Raw genomic sequence first — 18,214 nt, 5'->3', positions numbered from 1 at the left:
CGTTTTTTTTTACATTTCTATAAAAAAATCTCTCAAAAATCACTGTATAGTTATTTTAGGCCTACTTGTTGAAAATTGAATCGTGCTATTTTTCCTCCGAACTGAAATTCCGTTAGTAAGTGTGAAGTTAGTTTAAGGTTAGGCATGTAATTGAATAATCAGCATACGTTCCACAGCAGTAATGCAAAATATTTATTGTATGCATTATTGCATGCAACAGGAATGGCAGCAATAATTGTTTTAACATGAAATGGCATGAAAAAAAACCGATTAATTTAGTAAATAACGTATTCATGTATTTTATTGAATCATTCAAAGCAGTTTAAGATTTCTTCAAACTGCATTATAACTCATTACCCAAAAGCAGTGTCATACTCTCTATTTCTTTCATAAACAAGGTGTGTATGTGTGTGTTTGTGAGAGAGGGAGAGAGGGAGAGAGAGAGAGAGAGAGAGAGAGAGAGAGAGAGAGAGAGAGAGAGAGAGAGAGAGAGAGAGAGAGAGAGAGAGCGCATACATCGTTATCACAGAGAAAGGGATTCTGCTTGCAACAAGAGAACTTCTAAGGTAAATGCAGTTTCTATATTCCTAATGGCTATTTCAGAAAAACGATGTTGTATGTCATTGCCATGACTGACCATGTGTTCAAGGGCAGATTCGGGATAGCGAGGTCTGACCAGATCCGTGGTATTGTTACTGCGCATTTTTTATTTTGGGTGTCTCTGCTTAGATGACGCGGCTCCTCTTAGCACTCTTCGGGTTTCTTGTCAATTATTTTTTTGGCTAACTATCAATATTGCTTTTATTTGTGCTATAATACCTGTTTACTTTCAACATACAGACTACCTTGTGCAACGTGGTGCCCGAAGATTGCAACATCCACAAATGATCCACAAATGAAGAGCTAGGTGTATCTTGCACCGCTGTTTAAACTTATGGCTGCATCAAAACACGCACAGCCTCTAGGTGTGACGCGTTTGTGTGGCCTACATGTAGGCCTATTGACTGGGGTTAGGCTATTACTTTTTGTTCACATCAAAAGCGATATTAAACGAGGTGACAATGAGGAACTAGGCTATGATTTATGACATTGCAGAAAGTCTATATTTTCTGAAAGGTTATTGCTTTTGGTAAAAGTAATTTCGATGTTTTTGTGAAGGGCTTAGTGGACTTGATGATGCAGTTTACATCGAGTATAGGCTACTTGAAGCCTTAGGGCTGAGTCAGTTTCCTCGGTCGTTTATAGTGATTATCACTAATGCTTGTGAGTGAAAGACCGTTTCCATAGAAACAGATGAAGGTGTGTGGTTCGCCAGAGCCATTGGGCCTATTGTATGAATGATGCTGCTACAGAAAATTAAGTGTCTCTTTCTTGTATCGAATAACCCACTCATTGCATCGTAAATGGAAAGGATGAGAGAGGATGCTCTCACGGAGTAATTCTACGGCCGCATATTTTAAGGACTGTTGACTAATGCATTTTCTTGATAGTAGGCTATTTTCATAATGGACTGTTCAATAATCGACACACTTGGAAGAAATGATGAGTTTCTAACTGTTACTGTTGTAAGCCTGTTCAGCTCACTCAAGTAGCCACGTGTTCCATTTATGTTATTTGAGTTTTCAATGTTGGTGAGTAGTTCCAGAAACTGATTTTTAAGTAGTTTCTTGATAAATACGCTTAATTTAGTTGACTACAGTTACTTGCATTCTATTCATTTTTGAGTCTGTTACCTATAACCAGAGCCATAAAAAATTGCACATGACGCATGCGCACATCCAGAGAGAGGCGGTTCGTTGTGGCTCGGTACCAATCACAGTAGTCCTTCCTTACTTTTCCCGCGAAGCTAAAGCAGGGGTTTAGGCAATGGACTTTATGGGCATGCTGTGGAAATGTAAGGTATTTATAGCAAGTGAGCCAATACTTGTACTTTTCTTTGTGAAACAGTGCATACAAACTGGATCCTTTTATTCCTGAATACTGGATTTGTATTCCCAACCACAAGTTCAGCCAACGTTATCCTTGCAGCTAGCTACAGCTAGCTACCTTAACCGTACAGTACCTCTGTTGTTGTGATCAAATGCGGCATCATGCCTTGATCAAACATGTTTGCGGGATGGGGACGAAAAAGAGCAATTTCAAGTGATAAATGCAGTGATTACTTAACTAAGGTTATAACGCTGGTAAGCTGTTTATATTAACTTCAGCCTGCTTTCTATTGTTTTTGTCGCACCAGACTACCTATCCTCTGGGCTTTAATGTCCTTTCCTTGCCTCATGGATCCGAGCGGAAGTGACCTGGAGTCGAGTCTGCCCCAGCCAGAGATCCCTTGTCTGATTGTAGAGGACTCCCAGCCGGACAGTGCGGCCTTGGAGGACGATCCCGACAGCAGCTACCGAGCCTTGCTAGCACGACGCCTCTCCAGTTTGCAGCCGACCTCACACAGCCCGGTGCTGGTAAACATGTAATTTGATGATTTAACACAACACTGGTCGGATTTAGTCTATGTTATTATAAAATTGTCTATAATTGATCGTATGTCGGCAACATCAGTGTGTCGCAAACAGGAGCGTAGGGACAGCCAGCGCAGGGCTTGGGCCAGCAGCTCAGAGGGAAAGTACTTCTGCGCCACAAAGGTCTGGTCATAGCTTCCTGCATACAGAGGCTGTAGGAGTACAGTGTAAATGTATTTCTGTGCCTGATTATACCTGACGATGCAAGGATGTGCACATTTCTCATAAACCACATCAGCATTGCCCATGAAATGACCCCAGTCATGTATTCTGCAGGAACTGATATCCTCCCCCGCAGGAAGTAGAAGCTCTCAAACCGACAGCCAATCGGAGGCACCCCAGAGCAGCCATCCACCCGGGCCAGGTGAGTGTGTCTGCAGGACCCTTACTTAACTCAGGCAGAGAGCCCAACTACATAATGATGCAGGAGATTCCATGCTGAACATTTATTACCCTGCTGAGTCCTTTTGTATTGTGTGTTACGTCAGCCATCTTGGAGAACAACGAGACCAGTTCGTCTCTTCAGGAGGAAAGTCAAGTCCTAGAAGTCTGTTCTCTCCCTAACAGGAAGAGGTGTGTGAGGCTTCAGAATTCAACAGTGTGAGGTCTGTTTTTCTGATAAAGCCTGCTATGTACTCAACCTTTGTTTCCTAAATGCAGGTGTACAGAAGGATACGTGAGCATGGACTCTGGTGTAGACTCTACCACACACTGTGTCCAGTCTGAAGGTAAGGAGGTTTATTTCTGCACAGACTCTAGATGTCACTCGCATTCATTCAAATGTGAGTGACAGTATGTTTTTCCCCCCATCAGCACTAGACTATTGCATTAGACACATTTCCTTACACAACCTTTTGATATGTATGTGTTTTAGGAGGGACTTCCCAGTTTGGTATGCTGGAGCTTTCCGAGAGCCAGGGCCTTCGTGGTGAGAGTAGGAACAGCCAGGAGGAAGATATAGCTCCTGCTGCTCAGACAGAGAGCAAATCAAAGAGGTTTGCGACCCTGGGCCCGCCCCGTCAGATGCACACTTCTTAACTGGACCTGTCACGTCGAAGGTTCCAGCAGTGTGTGTGGTTCCTCCCCCAGGTCTGAGGTGAGCTCCAGCAGCTCGTCTGAGCCCCAGGGCAGGGCGGCCAGAGAGCTGAGCGTCCATGCTCTGCTTCACTCCCAGGGCCCGCAGGCCAGCGCCGACAGAGACAGCCAGGACCCCGAGCTGCTGTCCTCCCAGGAGGACCTGTTTGATGCTGAGAAGACAGGTGCTGGATCCCTCGAGCGGGCCACCATAAGGCCTAGCTTTCATTTCTCCAAAATGCAGAATTCCTTTTGGCCACTCATTTTGTCAGTTGTTTTGTGAGTGAGGGGCGATGGATAACGTTTTCTTTAGCGATTCAAACTGAGCCCAAATGACTCAAACTGACTTTCTACTTGGTTCTAGTGTTACTCAGGCTTTAAGTGTTGTGACACAGTGTGGTTCTCTCTCCCTCAGGCACAGGTGTGGACAGTACAGTGTCAGAGCTGGAGAACCAGGGACGGCCCACCCTGACCCCAGCCCACTCCCTGAGGCTGCTGCATCTTTCTGGGCAGGGCACCCTCGTGAACGAGAGCCTCTCACAGTAAGACTCTTACACTCACATCCGACTTCTAGGGATTGATTCTGTTACACATTCATAACCACCTCCCTGGTTTCTTACAGGAATTCCGTTGACTTTGTGGCACCCACCCAGGATCATTTGAGCCAAACTCCTTTTATCGTCCCCAACTCACCAACGGAACAAGGTGACTTGACACAATTTTGGGATAATTTCTTTGTATAATTTAAACGATCATATTTTGAGTGCTTGTTCATATATCTGAACGGTTGCATTTCCTGGTCTCAGGTGCAGACGAACCCATGGATACTTCTCTGCCTCCTGATGACCAATCGGGACGGAAGGACGATGAGCCAATGGAGATGGACCTTGTTCCGAAGACACACCCATCAGCGTCCACTCCAGTATCCCAGAATACCCCTGTGTTTGTTTTGGAAAAGCCTCTCTCTCTGCCCAGCCAGCCTGAGTTCTCACATGTATGTATCATCAACACATCCTTCACCTCAATATTCCTTGGTTTACTGTATAACACCTATCATTTAATTTCTGACCTTTTTAAAGGATGTATTTGTGCCAACCCAGAGCCTGGAGGCTGGTAGCATGTCTCCACACGAAGCCCACAAGAAGGAGGTGACATTATCTTCATCACTGTCCAATGACAGAAAGCGTCCAACTGAATCGGGCCCATCCAACATAGTTTCCACCACCGTCCAGCCTAAACCCCTTAGCTGTGACCAGTCAGTGACTGAGTCCTTCCAGCTGGAGTTGTCTGTAAACACTGAGAGCTGTGTCCTGGCCCCAGGGCAGGCCGGAGGGAGTAGGGTGGAGGACGACAGCCAGGCCACCCAGATAGAAGAGCTGGACATGCTGCTGGGCACTGACACTAGTGATGCTGTGACATCACAGAGAAGCCAGAAGACTGGCTGTAATGGAATCTCCTCAGTACTGCTGAAAACTACCGCTGATGTTCTGCCTAAAGTTCCCCGCGTGCCTGACTCACTGAAGACCCCTAGTGAGCGTGCCAGGACAGAGGAATGTATTTCTTCCCAGAAGTCTGACACGCACAAGCAGACGCCGAATGTTGACAATGTGAATGTAAGTGTTAATGTGCCCAAAACGGGCGTCTCCCAGAGTCAGCCTGAGGGCTCCTCAGCCAAAGTGTCCTCATCTCAACAGAAGCTGGAGACGGTGGACCTGTCTGCTAGCAGCTGTGTCCAGGAGACTCCCTCCTCCTCTAACAGTGCACCCTGTGGTTTACCCTCCCAGTCCCTCTCCCAGTCTGTATTCTCCCAGACCTCTCGTTTTGGCACACAGAAGGACCAATCGCCGTCCAAGAATCTAGGAGGAGGGCCGAGCAGCCAGCCTCCCCAGAGACTCGGAGACCCCGTCACAGCGAACCCGCGCTTCTCACAAAAGCGTGGAGGTGGCTCTGCCAGTCAGGAGGAGAAGACCATGGTGGCTGAGAAAGAGGGGAGTGAGGCTGAAGATGGGATGGAGGAGGAGGGCAGGAAGCAGGAGAGCTCCGGGCTGTGTCTGGCGCTCTCCCAGAGCCAGGTGTTGTCCCCTGAGCCCATGGAGGAGGAGGAGGGGGAAGAGGAGGGGGAGGGGAGCGCGGGAAGGGAGGACAGCTGCGTCATCGTCCTGGAGGAGAGCGAGCGGAGCTCGCAACTTCTCGAGAAGGAAGTGATGTCGCCGTCTTTCCGGAGCCCTCCTCAACCAATGCGGAGCCGCGGTGCCGTTTCCACCAATGGCACTGGGTCTCAGTCCAAGCTGGGGGACTCCCAGCCGGCCCTTAATAAGGTCTCCCAGGCTGACAGAGTAGGGCCTCGAGAGCTAGACGCACTGCGAGACAAGAGCCTCAGTGACAGCTCTGGAGGTAAGAGGTTTGAAGATGAGATTAATCCCATCTGCTGAAAGTATGGCTCGTTGTTTGTGTAGAAACTGTAGTTAGATGGTCATGGAATATGTTTCTTTTGCAGATATTCCTTTCCACTTCACTCTGCCTAAAGAAGGCGAACTGATAGGCACAGTTGTCAGTGCCACGCCCCCTCTGTTCAGACACAGCACTCCGAACGGTAGGCCGTCCTCCCTCTTAGGAGGATGCGTATCTGCTCGACTCTCCTCCATAACCAGCATACCACACTGTCTGAGATCCATTCACCCAACCACCCACACCCCTCTCACCCACAAGCACTCACATTCTCATCCACCACTCCTCCTCCTCTCATCCACCCTTCCTATCTCCTCTACCTCTTCCACTCTCTCAACTCAAAGCTGTGCTGAATCGAGGTTGGCCTGTTGTCGTTTTTCAGAGATGACTTCCTTCCCCAAGAAGTCGGCGGTGGCCGGCGACATTTCCGCGGAGACGGCAATGGCGACCAGTGACATCACAGCGGGGGAGAGCGGGGAGGACACAGCCGGAGGGGAGGATGGGAAACTGAGTTTGCGGATGAAGCTGGTGACCCCTGTGGAGGAGGGCAGCTCTGATTTGGAACGATTCAGCCTACAAAGTAGGCGATTATGATTGCTTATAGAAATAACTACTGGGACAAATTCATGCTTAATTTGCGCTCTATCACAAGTATGCCAGCATGGCAGCATAAATGAGAAATGTTCAGTGCTATATATAGAATTAGCTTTGGGAAATTTGTAGTTTGCTGTGCCCAACTTATGGCTATAAACCATTTATCAAAACCACTTTGGTTTTCATCAAAATCACAGTTTGATCTCTTTTCACTCCCAGAACCCCCGCTGTCAGATGAGGAAAGCTCTGTCTCCAAGGTTACCACAGTTGCCAAGGCTGTAACCAGGTATCTGCTTTGGTCTTTTTTAACGCTTATCTTCTTTAAGATTCATGCTTACCCCAGCACTCTTTTGTCACTGTTCATTCTCACTGTGTCAGAGAGCTTTGTTCCAAATACAAAATAGGTCATACTGAATCATATGTTTTAATTTGATCTAGAAACATTGAGTAATTCAGTGACAAGTTACATGTGTTGACATCCAGTAGGTCTGGGAGTAGGGCTATCTGTTAGGTCCAGCAGGCAGGTAGGCAGGGGTAAAGCTTTGTGCACATGTACAAAAGGTTCAATCATTTGTTCCATTTTATGATTAATGCTTTCAGGAAGCTGGTTTTGTGGTACTGTAGGGTTGTCAAGGGATACGGGGAGTGTAGCTGGTCCTCATGTGAGTCTTTCTGTCTTGTCCAGCTGTCTGTCCAGTCCTTCAGTGTTCAGTCTGGTCAGTGAGGCCCACAGACAGGAAGCTGATGATGAGGCCCAGCCCAGCGGCCCGGGAACACCTGTCAGGTACACGTCTACTCACACACACACGTTTATGTGAAGCCATTCTTCATAAACATACAGATACACACCAGCATGTGTTTTTGTCCCCGAGATCTTTGCCCCTGCCCAGGATCCCCAAGGTGTAGCGCCATTCGGGATGATAAACATGGTTAGAACAAATTCTCAACAACAATAGCTCCCCCTGCTGTCGAGTAAAGCCAAACAGTGCACATAATATCTCAATTCTAAAGCATCAACCCTGTTGTTTATTGGTGGCAATTTCATGTAAGAAAATATCACACCACCTACATTTCATGTTGAGTTTACACCTCCGTTAAGTCTTTGCCCTTTGATTTGACAGGGAAGTACTAATGACACATTCCTGTTTGATACGTCTATAAGTAGAACTGGGGCTGTCCTGCAGCCTTTTGACAGGGTGGGCCAGTGTGTACAGGAAGAGGAGGAAAGAGAAGAGAGCAGTTGACCTACTTTTTATAGCTGGAGGTGTGGTGCTGCTGCTATTTTGGGTATCCTCCATGCCTCCTGAGAGAGCCGATCTGGCTCCGTCCTCCTGACGCTAGGGCAAGGTCTCTCAAGGTGGCTGGATCACCGCGTTAGTAACCCCCTCCACACACACACACACACGGTCTGTTGCTGATATGTCGTTAGAACACAATTAATTAACATTGTAGGACCATTGTCACAGTTCAAAGGAGTCATGGTGATTTTATAAAACTCTTAAGTATATTACTTAGATAATATAATACGAAGAGTATAATACTTAATTGATATTCTTTCCTTTTTCCTCTCTCTCTCTCTCTCTCTCTCTCTCTCTCTCTCTCTCTCTCTCTCTGTCTCTCTCTCTCTCTCTCTCTCTCTCTCTCTCTCTCTCTCTCTCTCTCTCTCTCTCTCTCTCTCTCTGTCTCTCTCTGTCTCTTGGTCTCCACAGAGGGCCACTGTTTGGGTCCCCCCGCCAGGGCAGGATCTCCCAGAGCCACAGCCTCCTCAGCAGCCAGTCTGAGCCCCCCTCCAGCACACTATCGCCTCCAGCAGAACCCTCCACACCGGGCCGTGCTGCTCAGCCCGGCCCACAGACTGGCTCCACAGCGGGGGAGAGAGAGCCGTCCAAGACCCCCGAACCATCCACCCCAACCAGACCCACAGCCAGACAGAGGGCCGTGTCCCAGCAGACGAGCGTTGATAACCCCACCACCCCCAGTCCCAGCAAGGTAACAATTCCACTCTGGACTGGACTGTTGTCTTCATCATGTATCCATGGACTGTCATTTGGCATCATCTTAATCTTTCTCCATCTCTCTCTCCATCTCTCTCTCTCTCTTCTAGTCACATCAGAAGGCCTTTTCCCAGCAGACTAGCTTTGAATGCTCTGGTCCTCGATCCCCAACAGGCAGGGTAAACACCTGGACTCAAACACCCATTGGAGCCCCAATAGAACGCTCTCGCCTACGAGGGTTAACGCCCCCACTTCTGTTTCACAGGGCGAGCCAGAGACTCCGCTCCACAGACCAGCTGCTGGTCCCGCCCATCGCAGACACATCCGGACCATCCAGGAAGTGCGAACGACCGTCACACGCACCATAACGGACGTTTACTACGAGGATGGGAGGGAAGTCGACCGCAAGGTCACCGAGGTGTGGGCCTATCAGATCTGTTCACTGAGCTTGTAGAGAGCCAATCAAAGGAAAGAGGTCTGCGAGATGTACTGTGGTTTTAATGTGTGTGTGTGTGTTTGTGTTGCTCAGGAGTGTGAGGAGCCCGTGGTGGACAGCCGTGAGGTGGACAGTGTACCCTCTCCGTGTCGCACGGTGAGCTCCCTGACCTCGGGGGACCTGGCCGATGTCAGCTCTCTGTCCTCCAAGGCGTCCAGCCTGCAGCACAGCTCTGTGGGCACCAGCAGCAGCAGCCTCACCGGCCCCCCGCCAGCGCGGAGACCAGACTTCATCATGCCCCCCTTCAGAGGGGCCAAGACGGCCAGGTACCACCCTCCCTCTGCCCACCTCCCGGTCTACCAGACAGGGCCTTGTTCTGTTCCTGCCAAACTGAATAAATGTTGTACTGACTACGCTGACAGGCTCTTTGATACCCTGCCTGTCAGATCTCTTGTTTTCAAACTCTTCCTCCTGCATACCTGTAAGCATCCTTAAACACCATCAATTTCAAAGGAAAAGAGAACAAAAACTCAAATTGTCTTAAAACTGGCAGCTGAAATGTTTACAGATATTGCATCAGTCTTCGCCTTTTTCCTTTTGTCTCACAAACCTCTTCTTAAAACCTCAGTTAGGTTACCTAACTATGCAGTGAGTCAGACTCCGATATATACGAGTTTGAAACTCTGGATCTATGGACAGACACTTCAGTGTCTAGTTACCATAACCCTGTGTGTCTGCAGCCCCAGGAGGGGGAGTGGGCAGCACCAGAGGGGTCACAGGGGTCAAATGGCAAGGTCAGAGGTTAAAGAGGGCGGAGGTCATGGATCCCTGGGGTCTCGGGCCTCCATCCCACAGACCTCCAGAGGACGGGCGAGGAGGGGCCGGCCTCCGTCCCGCTCAGCCCTGTCCAGGTGAGTCCTGCCTCGGGGCCCGGCCACGATCGGGGGCTGTCGAGGGTTAGATATGTAGAGGTTCAACCCCATGACACAATCATTACCATCAAACGACCAACTCCTCCGACCCCCCCACACTGCCACACCTACACTTTCCCTAACCTTTTCTTTTTACTTTCCGTACTAAACCTCTCACTGTGACTCAGCACTTCTCTGCTCTGGTCACCTCACCTGTTCCCTGTTCCCTGGCTGTCCCAGGGGAGGTGGCACTGCTGCGGCCCAGCGTGGAGGATCCCGAGGCCAGTCCTTGTCCTCCCCTGAGGATGATCCCTACACCCGCCGGGGTGTTCCGCGGGTCCCGGACAGCCCTGTCCAGCCCGAGGGGGCCAGCTTCTCCACCTCCCTCAGCTCCTCCCCAGAGGAGGGCTCCCAGGTGGGGAGCAGCTTCGTGGGGCTGCGGGTGGTGGCCAAGTGGTCCTCCAATGGATACTTCTACTCGGGCCGCATCACCAAGGACTACGGGGAGGGCCGCTTCCGTCTGCTGTTTGACGACAGCTACGAGTGCGAGGTGTCGGGCAAGGACATCCTGCTCTGTGACCCCATCCCCGTGGAAACGGAGGTCACAGCCTTGCTGGAAGATGAGTACTTCAGCATAGGTGAGCGAAGGAGAGGATACGGACTAGAAATGTTCTAGAACATTTACAAGGCATTGATGTCATTATGTTGCCTTTCCTTGCCTGGTAAACATGTTCTTATTGTTGTGTGTGTGTGTGTAGGTCTGGTGAAGGGTCATAAGACAGAGGGTAAGGAGTTTTACTACAGCGTGGAGAGTGAGGGCAAGAGGCAGTGGCACAGCAGGAGTGCTGTGATCCTGTCCCTGGAGCAAGGCAACAGCCTGAGGGAGCAGTACGGCCTGGGCCCCTACGAACCCTCCGCACCCCTAGCCAAGGCCTCCGACATCAGCCTGGGTAAGACTCCTATGCTCTGGTGGACAGGGGGGCAGGTTAGGGCTTGGGCATCCCAGACCACGTATAAGACCTAAGGGATCCTCAGTAAAGTGTGGATAAAAAAAAAAAAGTGTAATAACTGAGGTAAAGCATGAAAGTAAATACAAAAAGTAATAGCCGTCAAACTAATGGTGAATGATCCATGGTTCCATCATGTGACGGGCCCACACTGCTGTTCTCCACAGACAACCTGGTGGAGGGCAAGAGGAGGCGCAGGGGCAACACTGGAGACCAGGGAACCCCCAGCCGGAGCGCCAGCGCCAGCCCCCGGACCCCCGGGCCCTCTGGGAAGAGGAAGCTGATTGGCTCTGAGGAGGAGAGGACCCCCGCAAAGAGAGGCCGCAGAGGGGGAGGGGCCAGAGGAGGAGGAGCCAGAGGGGGTATGAAGACCTGTTTGTCCCCTCCTTAACCTAACCCAGAGACAGCTGGCTGGACCGTCCCCAGGCTAGCCCGGTCCAACCACACTGCGTGGATCAGAACGTTTCCACCACTATGGATAAGAATGTTATTTTATGCATGTTAATCAAGTCATTTTAATGTGTTTACTATGAATTGCTGAAAAGTATGATTTTAAAATGTATTTTACCTAAACCTTTTCTTGAATGTCACTTTTATTGATTACATTATGACATTTTATATGACACTTTTATATGAAACTAATCTATGTGGCATGACAAGAAGTCACTAATAAAATTGTAACAGTGTATGAGTTTGTACAACGTCCCATTAAAACATGTGTGACATCCCTGACTCGTCCATCACCTCCTGCTGCCCGCGCTCTCCCTGTGTGAGGCTGAGTTGGTAACTATGGTAATAAGCTCTCAGCTGCCTTGGTGTTGGGCCATTCATTTGAGCACAGGGAGCTTAAGGTGTCTCATCTTTCTCACAGGTTCCTAAACTTAGTTGTGTCTCGACTTACTCTCCTCCGTTACAGTTGTTCAGTGGTGATGGGAATCATGAGTCATGGTATCTCAATGCCCTTTTGAACTCTTTCTTCATCCATCTGCCCTTGTGTGTGTGTGTGTGTGTGTGTGTCTGCCCAGGCCAGCGACCGGGTGTGTGTAACACCTCTGGTAGTGGGACAGACCTCCCTCGCGAACCAGAGGACCTGGAGGGGACCCACGGCCCGCTGCCCCAGAGCCCCACCCTCTTCATGGGCTTCGCCTTCATGCTGACCGCATCATCTGAGACAGACCGCCTCACCAACCAGCTTGTCAGCGAGGAGGGTGAGTCGGAGATGACCCTATGTAGAATGATACACATTTGTTGACTAAGGATTAACATAAATGTGTCACATTTAGGCCCAGTTTCCCAGACATGGATTAAGCCTTGTTCTAGACTAAAAGGGGTTTCAATGGAGATCTTAATATAATCTTTCTCTTACTTTAGGAGGAGGCTTAATCCCTGTCTGGGAATCTGGTCCATAAGGTGTATGTTCTGATGCTATGACAGTAAGGTTCATGTTTTCCTCTTCTTTAGAGTGTGTTCAAACAGCTCCATACAACAAAGGCTACACTGAGACCCAGCTGCTGGCTGGTGGAGGCTTCATCCTCCTGGACTTCAATGAGGAACAGGTGAGAGCACTGGCACACCACATCCAGCCTCACCCAGCAGTGTCGCCTCGAGTTACACCTGGGAATATCAACCGATTTAGCTGCGGCTGAGATGCCTAAATATAGAGATCCAGCTGCCCCTCGCCCCCCCCCTTACCTCTGTGACTCCTTCCCCATAGTGCAAAGCAGCCTATCAGAGCCTGCTGGTTGCTGACCAGCACTGCCGCACCAGGAAGTACTTGCAGTGTGTGGCCAGCGGGGTGCCGTGTGTGTCCCACATGTGGGTGAGAGACTGCTGCAAGGACAACAAGCTGCTCAACTACAGGAACTACCTGCTACCTGCAGGCATGGGGCCTGACAACTCCATAGTGGAATGGTGAGGAAGGCTGATTGGTCCCACCGTCCCAGCTCCTTGAGGCTACATACTCTGTGTTAGAAGGTTTGCTTTGGGATGTAAAGGATGCTTCTAGATGTTTGGAATCATTTTGGTGAGGGTATATTTCTTTTCTCCCATGTTTTGGATCAGGCATCCCCGCAGCAGCCCGTTCAAGACCCTGCGGGTCCTGCTGGTGTTTGAGGAGCCTGTGGAGCTGTGGGCTCAGCTGCTGAGCCTGATGGGAGCTGCCTCTGTGAGACAGTACCAGTCAGACAAGGACAGCTCAGGTATGCATCCATGTTACAATTAATAATGACGAATGACGTCAAAGTCCAGTGCTCTGTTATAAGCCTGAATAGGGGCAATTATTGAGTCATTGCCATGGATGGTTAACTTATATTCAGTGACGTATACTGCAAGATAAACCCGCATCACAACGTGTGTGTTTGGTTAGCTGACCCCGTGTGTCTGTGATGTTTCAGACATTCCTGAGGGCAAGTTTGATGTGGTCATCACAGACCGTGCCTGCCCGCCATTGGTCCTGGAGAATGTGACATCACAGAATCTTCCGTTAGTGTCTCCTGAGTGGCTGATCCACAGTGTCATCTGTGGCGAGCACTTGGGTTACCATAGCAACCCTCAATATCATCATGACTACACGCCCTCGTCCTAATCCATTCCACACGTCCAGCATCCACACAGTCAACCATGTTTAATGTTCTATATCAGTCAACTTGCATGCCTGTACTGTAAATAGTTTTAACCTGTTTGTTTTTACGAAATTATTAAACCGTGCCAGTTGTTTCAGTGAAAAACACTTGTGACTGTCTCAATGTAAAGCTGCATACACACACTTTTAATATGTACAATTTCATACCAAATTTAAACATTGACAATATCAAGGATGTTCGTAACATAGCATGAAGATAAATAATACACATGTACAATGACTCGGTAAGAGGGCCAGTGGTGTCAGGATGCCTGGGCCTCCAGGCTTGGTCTGTAGCTTGTGCTCCGTACTTCATTCTCTTAAAGTCCAAAACTGTAACAGAGGCAATATAAGACTTTCAAGAGTCCTCAGTCGAGTTGCCCAAGAAGGACTCTAAGTATTGTGTCTAGTGTTCACACAGCATTGATAGGTATTGACATTGGGATCCCACCTGCCCAGGGTGCCACCAGACTGGGTGTAGTACTTGTTGTAGTCCAGCCTCAGAAGCAGCTGGGCCAGGTCAGAGTTGATCTGGTGGTTTCTAACACTGGACAGGATCTTGAAGAGCAGGAACGACTGCCGACTAAAGCCCTGGAAACGTGTTATGGATACGTGACATAGTTTGAAGTTTGTAATGTGGAATACACAGCCTTTGACTGAAGCCAAGCTTCATGTGTCTATACAGTCAGTCACCTTGACCAGATGGTCTAGCTGAGCTGTCCCCCGGTCATCCAGTGGAGCCACATTCTGATTGACCAATGAGCAGAAGTTATGGCACAGCTCCAGAATCTCATTCAAGCAGTGGAAAACCTGCCCGAAAAACAGTTTGAGACAGGGCTCTAATCAATACCTGAAGTCACATACTGTACAACTCAAAGTTGTGCATGCGCGCAAATGTGTACCGGTTTGAGCAGGATGAATGACTGGGCAAGCAGGTTGCTAAGGAAGTGGTCGTGGGCCAATCGGATGCTCTCAAAGTCTCTGGTGGAGTTGATCTGCTGCAGCAGCTGAGAGAACTGAGACTCCAGGACATCCACCTGGTAGAGACACCAAAATCACTCACAACATGTACCACATATAAACATACAAACTAGACAGCAAATATAATTATTTTGCCACCACTTTCAGTACAACGAGATACAAAGCCTATAAGAAATAATGGTTTGATTGTTTAAGTTTTAATATGAGCATGTTCACCTGCATGTAGTACTGCAGGTTGTCAACCAGGAAAGCCATGTGGTTACGTAATCTCGATTTAACAGCGTCGGTCTGGTTGTACTTGAGGTGTTTCCTCTGCATCTGCAGGGCCCAGCAGTGCTGCAACTCTGACTGCACCCGACGCACACTCAGCAGGTACCTGAACACAACGTTATACCTGGACACAGACATTCCGCCTGTAAGTATTCAAGTAAACTCATTCAGGTTCTCAATGCACAATTTCAAGCGGACAACTCTGAACTGGGAGATGATACTGATGAGAAGTGTGGGACTCACTTCTCTAGTACTGCTGGAGTGAAGAGGATGTGTAGGGGCCACTGGACCTTGTAGGCCAGACCCAGAGCAGCCCAGCCTGTAGGGGGCACCTCTCGCGGGGAGGTCTCTTGTGGAGGAGTGGCTCCCTCTCTGGTTCCTGTGGTCTCTGGGAAGAGAAAACAAGTCTTACCCTCAGACCAGTGCTAACTGGGTAGAGGACGGCATGTTGGCAGCATCTTCTCTTCCTTCCACCATGGGTTAAACCTGAGGGTGTTGACGCACCTTTGTCTTTCCCCTGAGAGTCGACGGTGAGATGGAGGAGAGGCAGGAGGTTGTCATCGTCCAACAGCACCTTGTGAGCCGCCTGCTGAAAGGCTACGTTTACATCTGTGGAAGGGAGAGAGAGAAAACACGAGCAGGTTTAGCTAGCTACAGAAATCAAAGACCGAAGCGAAGAATAGAAGACACTGTTCCTTCTCGCTGCAGCTAGCTGTGTATCACGATGTGTGACTGTACCATGTTCAGTGACTGCAGTAGGCGGGGTCTTCAGCATGTGCTGGGCGTGGTCTATAAACACCTGGTAAAGTTCGCCCCGCCCCAGCAAGTAGAAGTCCTTAACGATCTATAAAATTATACGAGAGGTATGAATTTTACATTTACAAAAGCTTTTATGATTAAAACGTATTCAAAACATTGCCAGCTGTATGCATATTTATTGCATACAAACCTTGAGTTGTCCCAGCAGGTCAGATTCCTCCACCATTAGAGTCCAAAGATGCTGTGTGTACACAATACACTGATTAATAGGATCATATTATTGTCGTTTACGTGTTTAATTAAGTTCTCGTTCAATCATACTAAGAGATGGTGATCCTGTCCATCAAGCCCACCTCTGCCACTGTGCTACGGATGCGGTCTATTAGATTCTCAAAGTCCACCAGGCTGAACAGGGGCTGCTGCTTCAGTCTGTGCAGCTCTGCAGCATACAGGTCCTCCTGGTGCTTCAGGATAGAACCTGGACAGAGGACAGGAGGAGCACACGAGGGGGATTTAGTCCAAGTCAGAGCAGGGCCGGTATCATGTGGAGCTCTGAGACATAGAAGCCAGGACTCGTACGAGCTCGAGATGGGCTGTGGTTGTCGTTCTCAAACATCTGGACAGACTCCCCAACAAAAAGGATTTTCTCTGCTACTCGGACAGGAATGTAGGAGGGCAGCATCTCGGCGCGCAGTGAGAACTGCTGCAGTGACGGAGCCAGCATGTTCTCCTCCTCGATCAGCCTCTACAAGGTGACACAGAAAACCAACAGTCAGATCAACCCGACCTGCAACACAAAGCAGATCTGATAAACAAGACCTAAGCAACACAAAGCAGATCTGATAAACAAGACCTAAGCAACACAAAGCAGATCTGATAAACAAGACCTAAGCAACACAAAGCAGATCTGATAAACAAGACCTAAGCAACACAAAGCAGATCTGATAAACAAGACCTAAGCAACACAAAGCAGATCCGAATAAACAGGGCGAAGCGGTTATCTATCCAAGTCATCTCTTGTCTCATCTTACCAGGTCCTGTAATTCCCTGAGCTGTTTGCCACTCAGCCCTCCTATCCCCAGGTCCTCGTCCTCCTCCTCCTGGTTAGCTGCAGCACCTCCTGCGCTGGGGCCCTGCTTCACAAAGAACTCCTCACTCTGGTCCAGGAGCAGGCCATGCAGCATCCATGCAGCTAGCTGCTTGTACATCACCCCGTGACAGACAGCTAGGATCCTGCATGGGGAAAACACGGCAGGACGCAGCCTCGTCAATGGACGTCTATGGCTCAAACAAACTTGGATGCATGACAAAGTCTCCTTTTTTTAAGTGAGTGTTAAGATGACTAACTTACTTCTCCAGAGCTGTGCGTACAGGGGGTAGCCCCCCACAGCTGTGTTTGTAGACCGTCTCCAGGATTTGACACCCATGGATCTATTTGGGAAACGACCTCATGAATTCAGCCGTTACTCTGCCTGTGCTCTGCCAGTGTGCACTGTCAGGAGAGTTCTTGTCTCTGCCCTGAGATCAAACTTACCTTCTGGGATTTGATTGTCTCCACCACTATCATCACAGAGGGGAACAGCAGCTGAAACTAGGTAAAAACAACATTCAACGTTATTATCTTCTATTATTGGGTGACTACCAACTTCCTTTTAATGTTAATAGTCGGAATCATACCAAACAGTAAATTATTGAGTGAATGATTTTACCTGGTCGAGCATGTAATTCACATGAGAGGTTGTCAGGTGTGGATCACCCAGAAACTGAAAAAAGAACACAGAAAGACATATAATGAATTACTGATGCATTATCACGCACTTTTAAAATGAGAAGTGATTTTCGCCTAACCTCTTGTTCAAGGTCCAGCAAAGCCTGTCTGTAAGGCTGCAGCATAGACTCCAGACCCGTGCAAAAGGCCCTCAGGTAAACCCCGTTCAGCCCAGGCTGATTAGGTTGGTTGGAGTGGTGCTCCTATTGGGAGCAATCCATGCACATTAGCCTTGGTCATCTTTAAGGTAGTTACAGTTGTACATACAAACGCACATAACAGATGTCTAACCTGTTGATGGACATGACCAGTGTGTTGCTCTATGAACTCTGTAAATCGGATGTAATCAGATCCCAATTTGCAGAGGCGATTCAGGACACCGGTTTCACTAGGATGAAGGAACGGCAGGTCCTGAGACACCTACAGAAGAGCCAGACGTTTATATAAACACACGCTGTTTGAATTTGGCTCTTACCAATTTGACTAGCTGTTACAGTACTGTACTAGCTACTGTACTAAACATACTGTTTGTAGCTAGCCAAGCACACTTTTGGTATTTCTTTGGATAGCGTTATATCACCTGTAAGCCTGTTCGTTTGTTCCACGAAAATATTGTACCAGGGTAACCACTTAACGCCAGTAGGAGTTCATGAATCATTTTAGTTAAGGTGTGGGTATGTGACTAACTCAAAATTGGACTTGCAGAGCCTGTCATTCACATACACAACGAAAACACCGCCACTTCTACCGCCGCAAGTCGATGACGTTGGTTCAAGCACATGAAGTGTCACTGCAGTGCTGGGACTTGTAGTCATTCTTTAAATTAAGTTACAACTGTT

The 18,214-nt window shown here is 48.7% G+C and overlaps 2 protein-coding genes across 5 annotated transcripts; one reads left to right on the top strand and one right to left on the bottom strand.

The window, feature by feature from the left end:
• The first annotated feature begins 1,811 nt into the window (after positions 1-1,811).
• On the top strand, positions 1,812-13,705 carry tp53bp1 (tumor protein p53 binding protein, 1). Of its 4 annotated transcripts, none has more exons than XM_047041996.1 (28): positions 1,812-1,894; positions 2,237-2,456; positions 2,790-2,877; positions 3,002-3,086; positions 3,174-3,241; positions 3,388-3,508; positions 3,603-3,772; positions 4,003-4,129; positions 4,210-4,292; positions 4,394-4,581; positions 4,667-5,981; positions 6,085-6,180; positions 6,418-6,615; positions 6,849-6,915; positions 7,315-7,413; positions 8,339-8,618; positions 8,734-8,802; positions 8,889-9,041; positions 9,153-9,385; positions 9,800-9,970; positions 10,211-10,608; positions 10,729-10,920; positions 11,145-11,339; positions 12,003-12,185; positions 12,439-12,533; positions 12,692-12,888; positions 13,039-13,175; positions 13,371-13,705. In XM_047041996.1, the coding sequence occupies exons 2-28, from the start codon at positions 2,259-2,261 to the stop codon at positions 13,559-13,561; spliced, it is 5,397 nt and encodes a 1,798-aa protein (XP_046897952.1). In that variant the 5' UTR covers positions 1,812-1,894; positions 2,237-2,258; the 3' UTR covers positions 13,562-13,705. The 4 variants fall into 4 exon arrangements, with proteins under 4 accessions (XP_046897952.1, XP_046897953.1, XP_046897951.1 ...); XM_047041997.1 differs by having other exon boundaries at positions 1,827-1,899; XM_047041995.1 differs by having other exon boundaries at positions 1,829-1,912.
• Positions 13,706-13,781: 76 nt separating this feature from the next.
• On the bottom strand, positions 13,782-18,126 carry tubgcp4 (tubulin, gamma complex associated protein 4). Its single transcript, XM_047041999.1, has 18 exons — positions 17,956-18,126; positions 17,667-17,795; positions 17,456-17,578; positions 17,317-17,370; positions 17,142-17,198; positions 16,959-17,038; positions 16,639-16,840; positions 16,187-16,352; positions 15,961-16,085; positions 15,798-15,848; positions 15,587-15,692; positions 15,353-15,457; positions 15,092-15,236; positions 14,795-14,972; positions 14,500-14,634; positions 14,291-14,407; positions 14,049-14,188; positions 13,782-13,930 (listed from the first exon to the last, which is right to left on the bottom strand). The coding sequence occupies exons 1-18, from the start codon at positions 18,031-18,033 to the stop codon at positions 13,918-13,920; spliced, it is 2,004 nt and encodes a 667-aa protein (XP_046897955.1). The 5' UTR covers positions 18,034-18,126; the 3' UTR covers positions 13,782-13,917.
• Positions 18,127-18,214: the final 88 nt, after the last annotated feature.

Source organism: Hypomesus transpacificus, chromosome 19, assembly GCF_021917145.1.
Source record: "Hypomesus transpacificus isolate Combined female chromosome 19, fHypTra1, whole genome shotgun sequence".
In the NCBI taxonomy this organism is placed as follows: Eukaryota; Metazoa; Chordata; class Actinopteri; order Osmeriformes; family Osmeridae; genus Hypomesus; species Hypomesus transpacificus.
Note: the sequence above shows the minus strand (reverse complement) of the source record. Positions and strands in the feature narration are given on the sequence as shown.

Coding starts and splice junctions, on each gene's coding strand:
- tp53bp1 (XM_047041996.1), top strand. CDS start 2,259: ATGTCCTTTCCTTGCCTCATGGATCCGAGCGGAAGTGACCTGGAGTCG. Junction 7,414..8,338: donor GGCCCGGGAACACCTGTCAG/GTACACGTCTAC, acceptor TGGTCTCCACAG/AGGGCCACTGTTTGGGTCCC. Junction 9,971..10,210: donor TCCCGCTCAGCCCTGTCCAG/GTGAGTCCTGCC, acceptor TGGCTGTCCCAG/GGGAGGTGGCACTGCTGCGG.
- tubgcp4 (XM_047041999.1), bottom strand. CDS start 18,033: ATGATTCATGAACTCCTACTGGCGTTAAGTGGTTACCCTGGTACAATA. Junction 15,693..15,797: donor ACCTGCTGGGACAACTCAAG/GTTTGTATGCAA, acceptor ATAATTTTATAG/ATCGTTAAGGACTTCTACTT. Junction 15,458..15,586: donor TACTGCAGTCACTGAACATG/GTACAGTCACAC, acceptor TCCCTTCCACAG/ATGTAAACGTAGCCTTTCAG.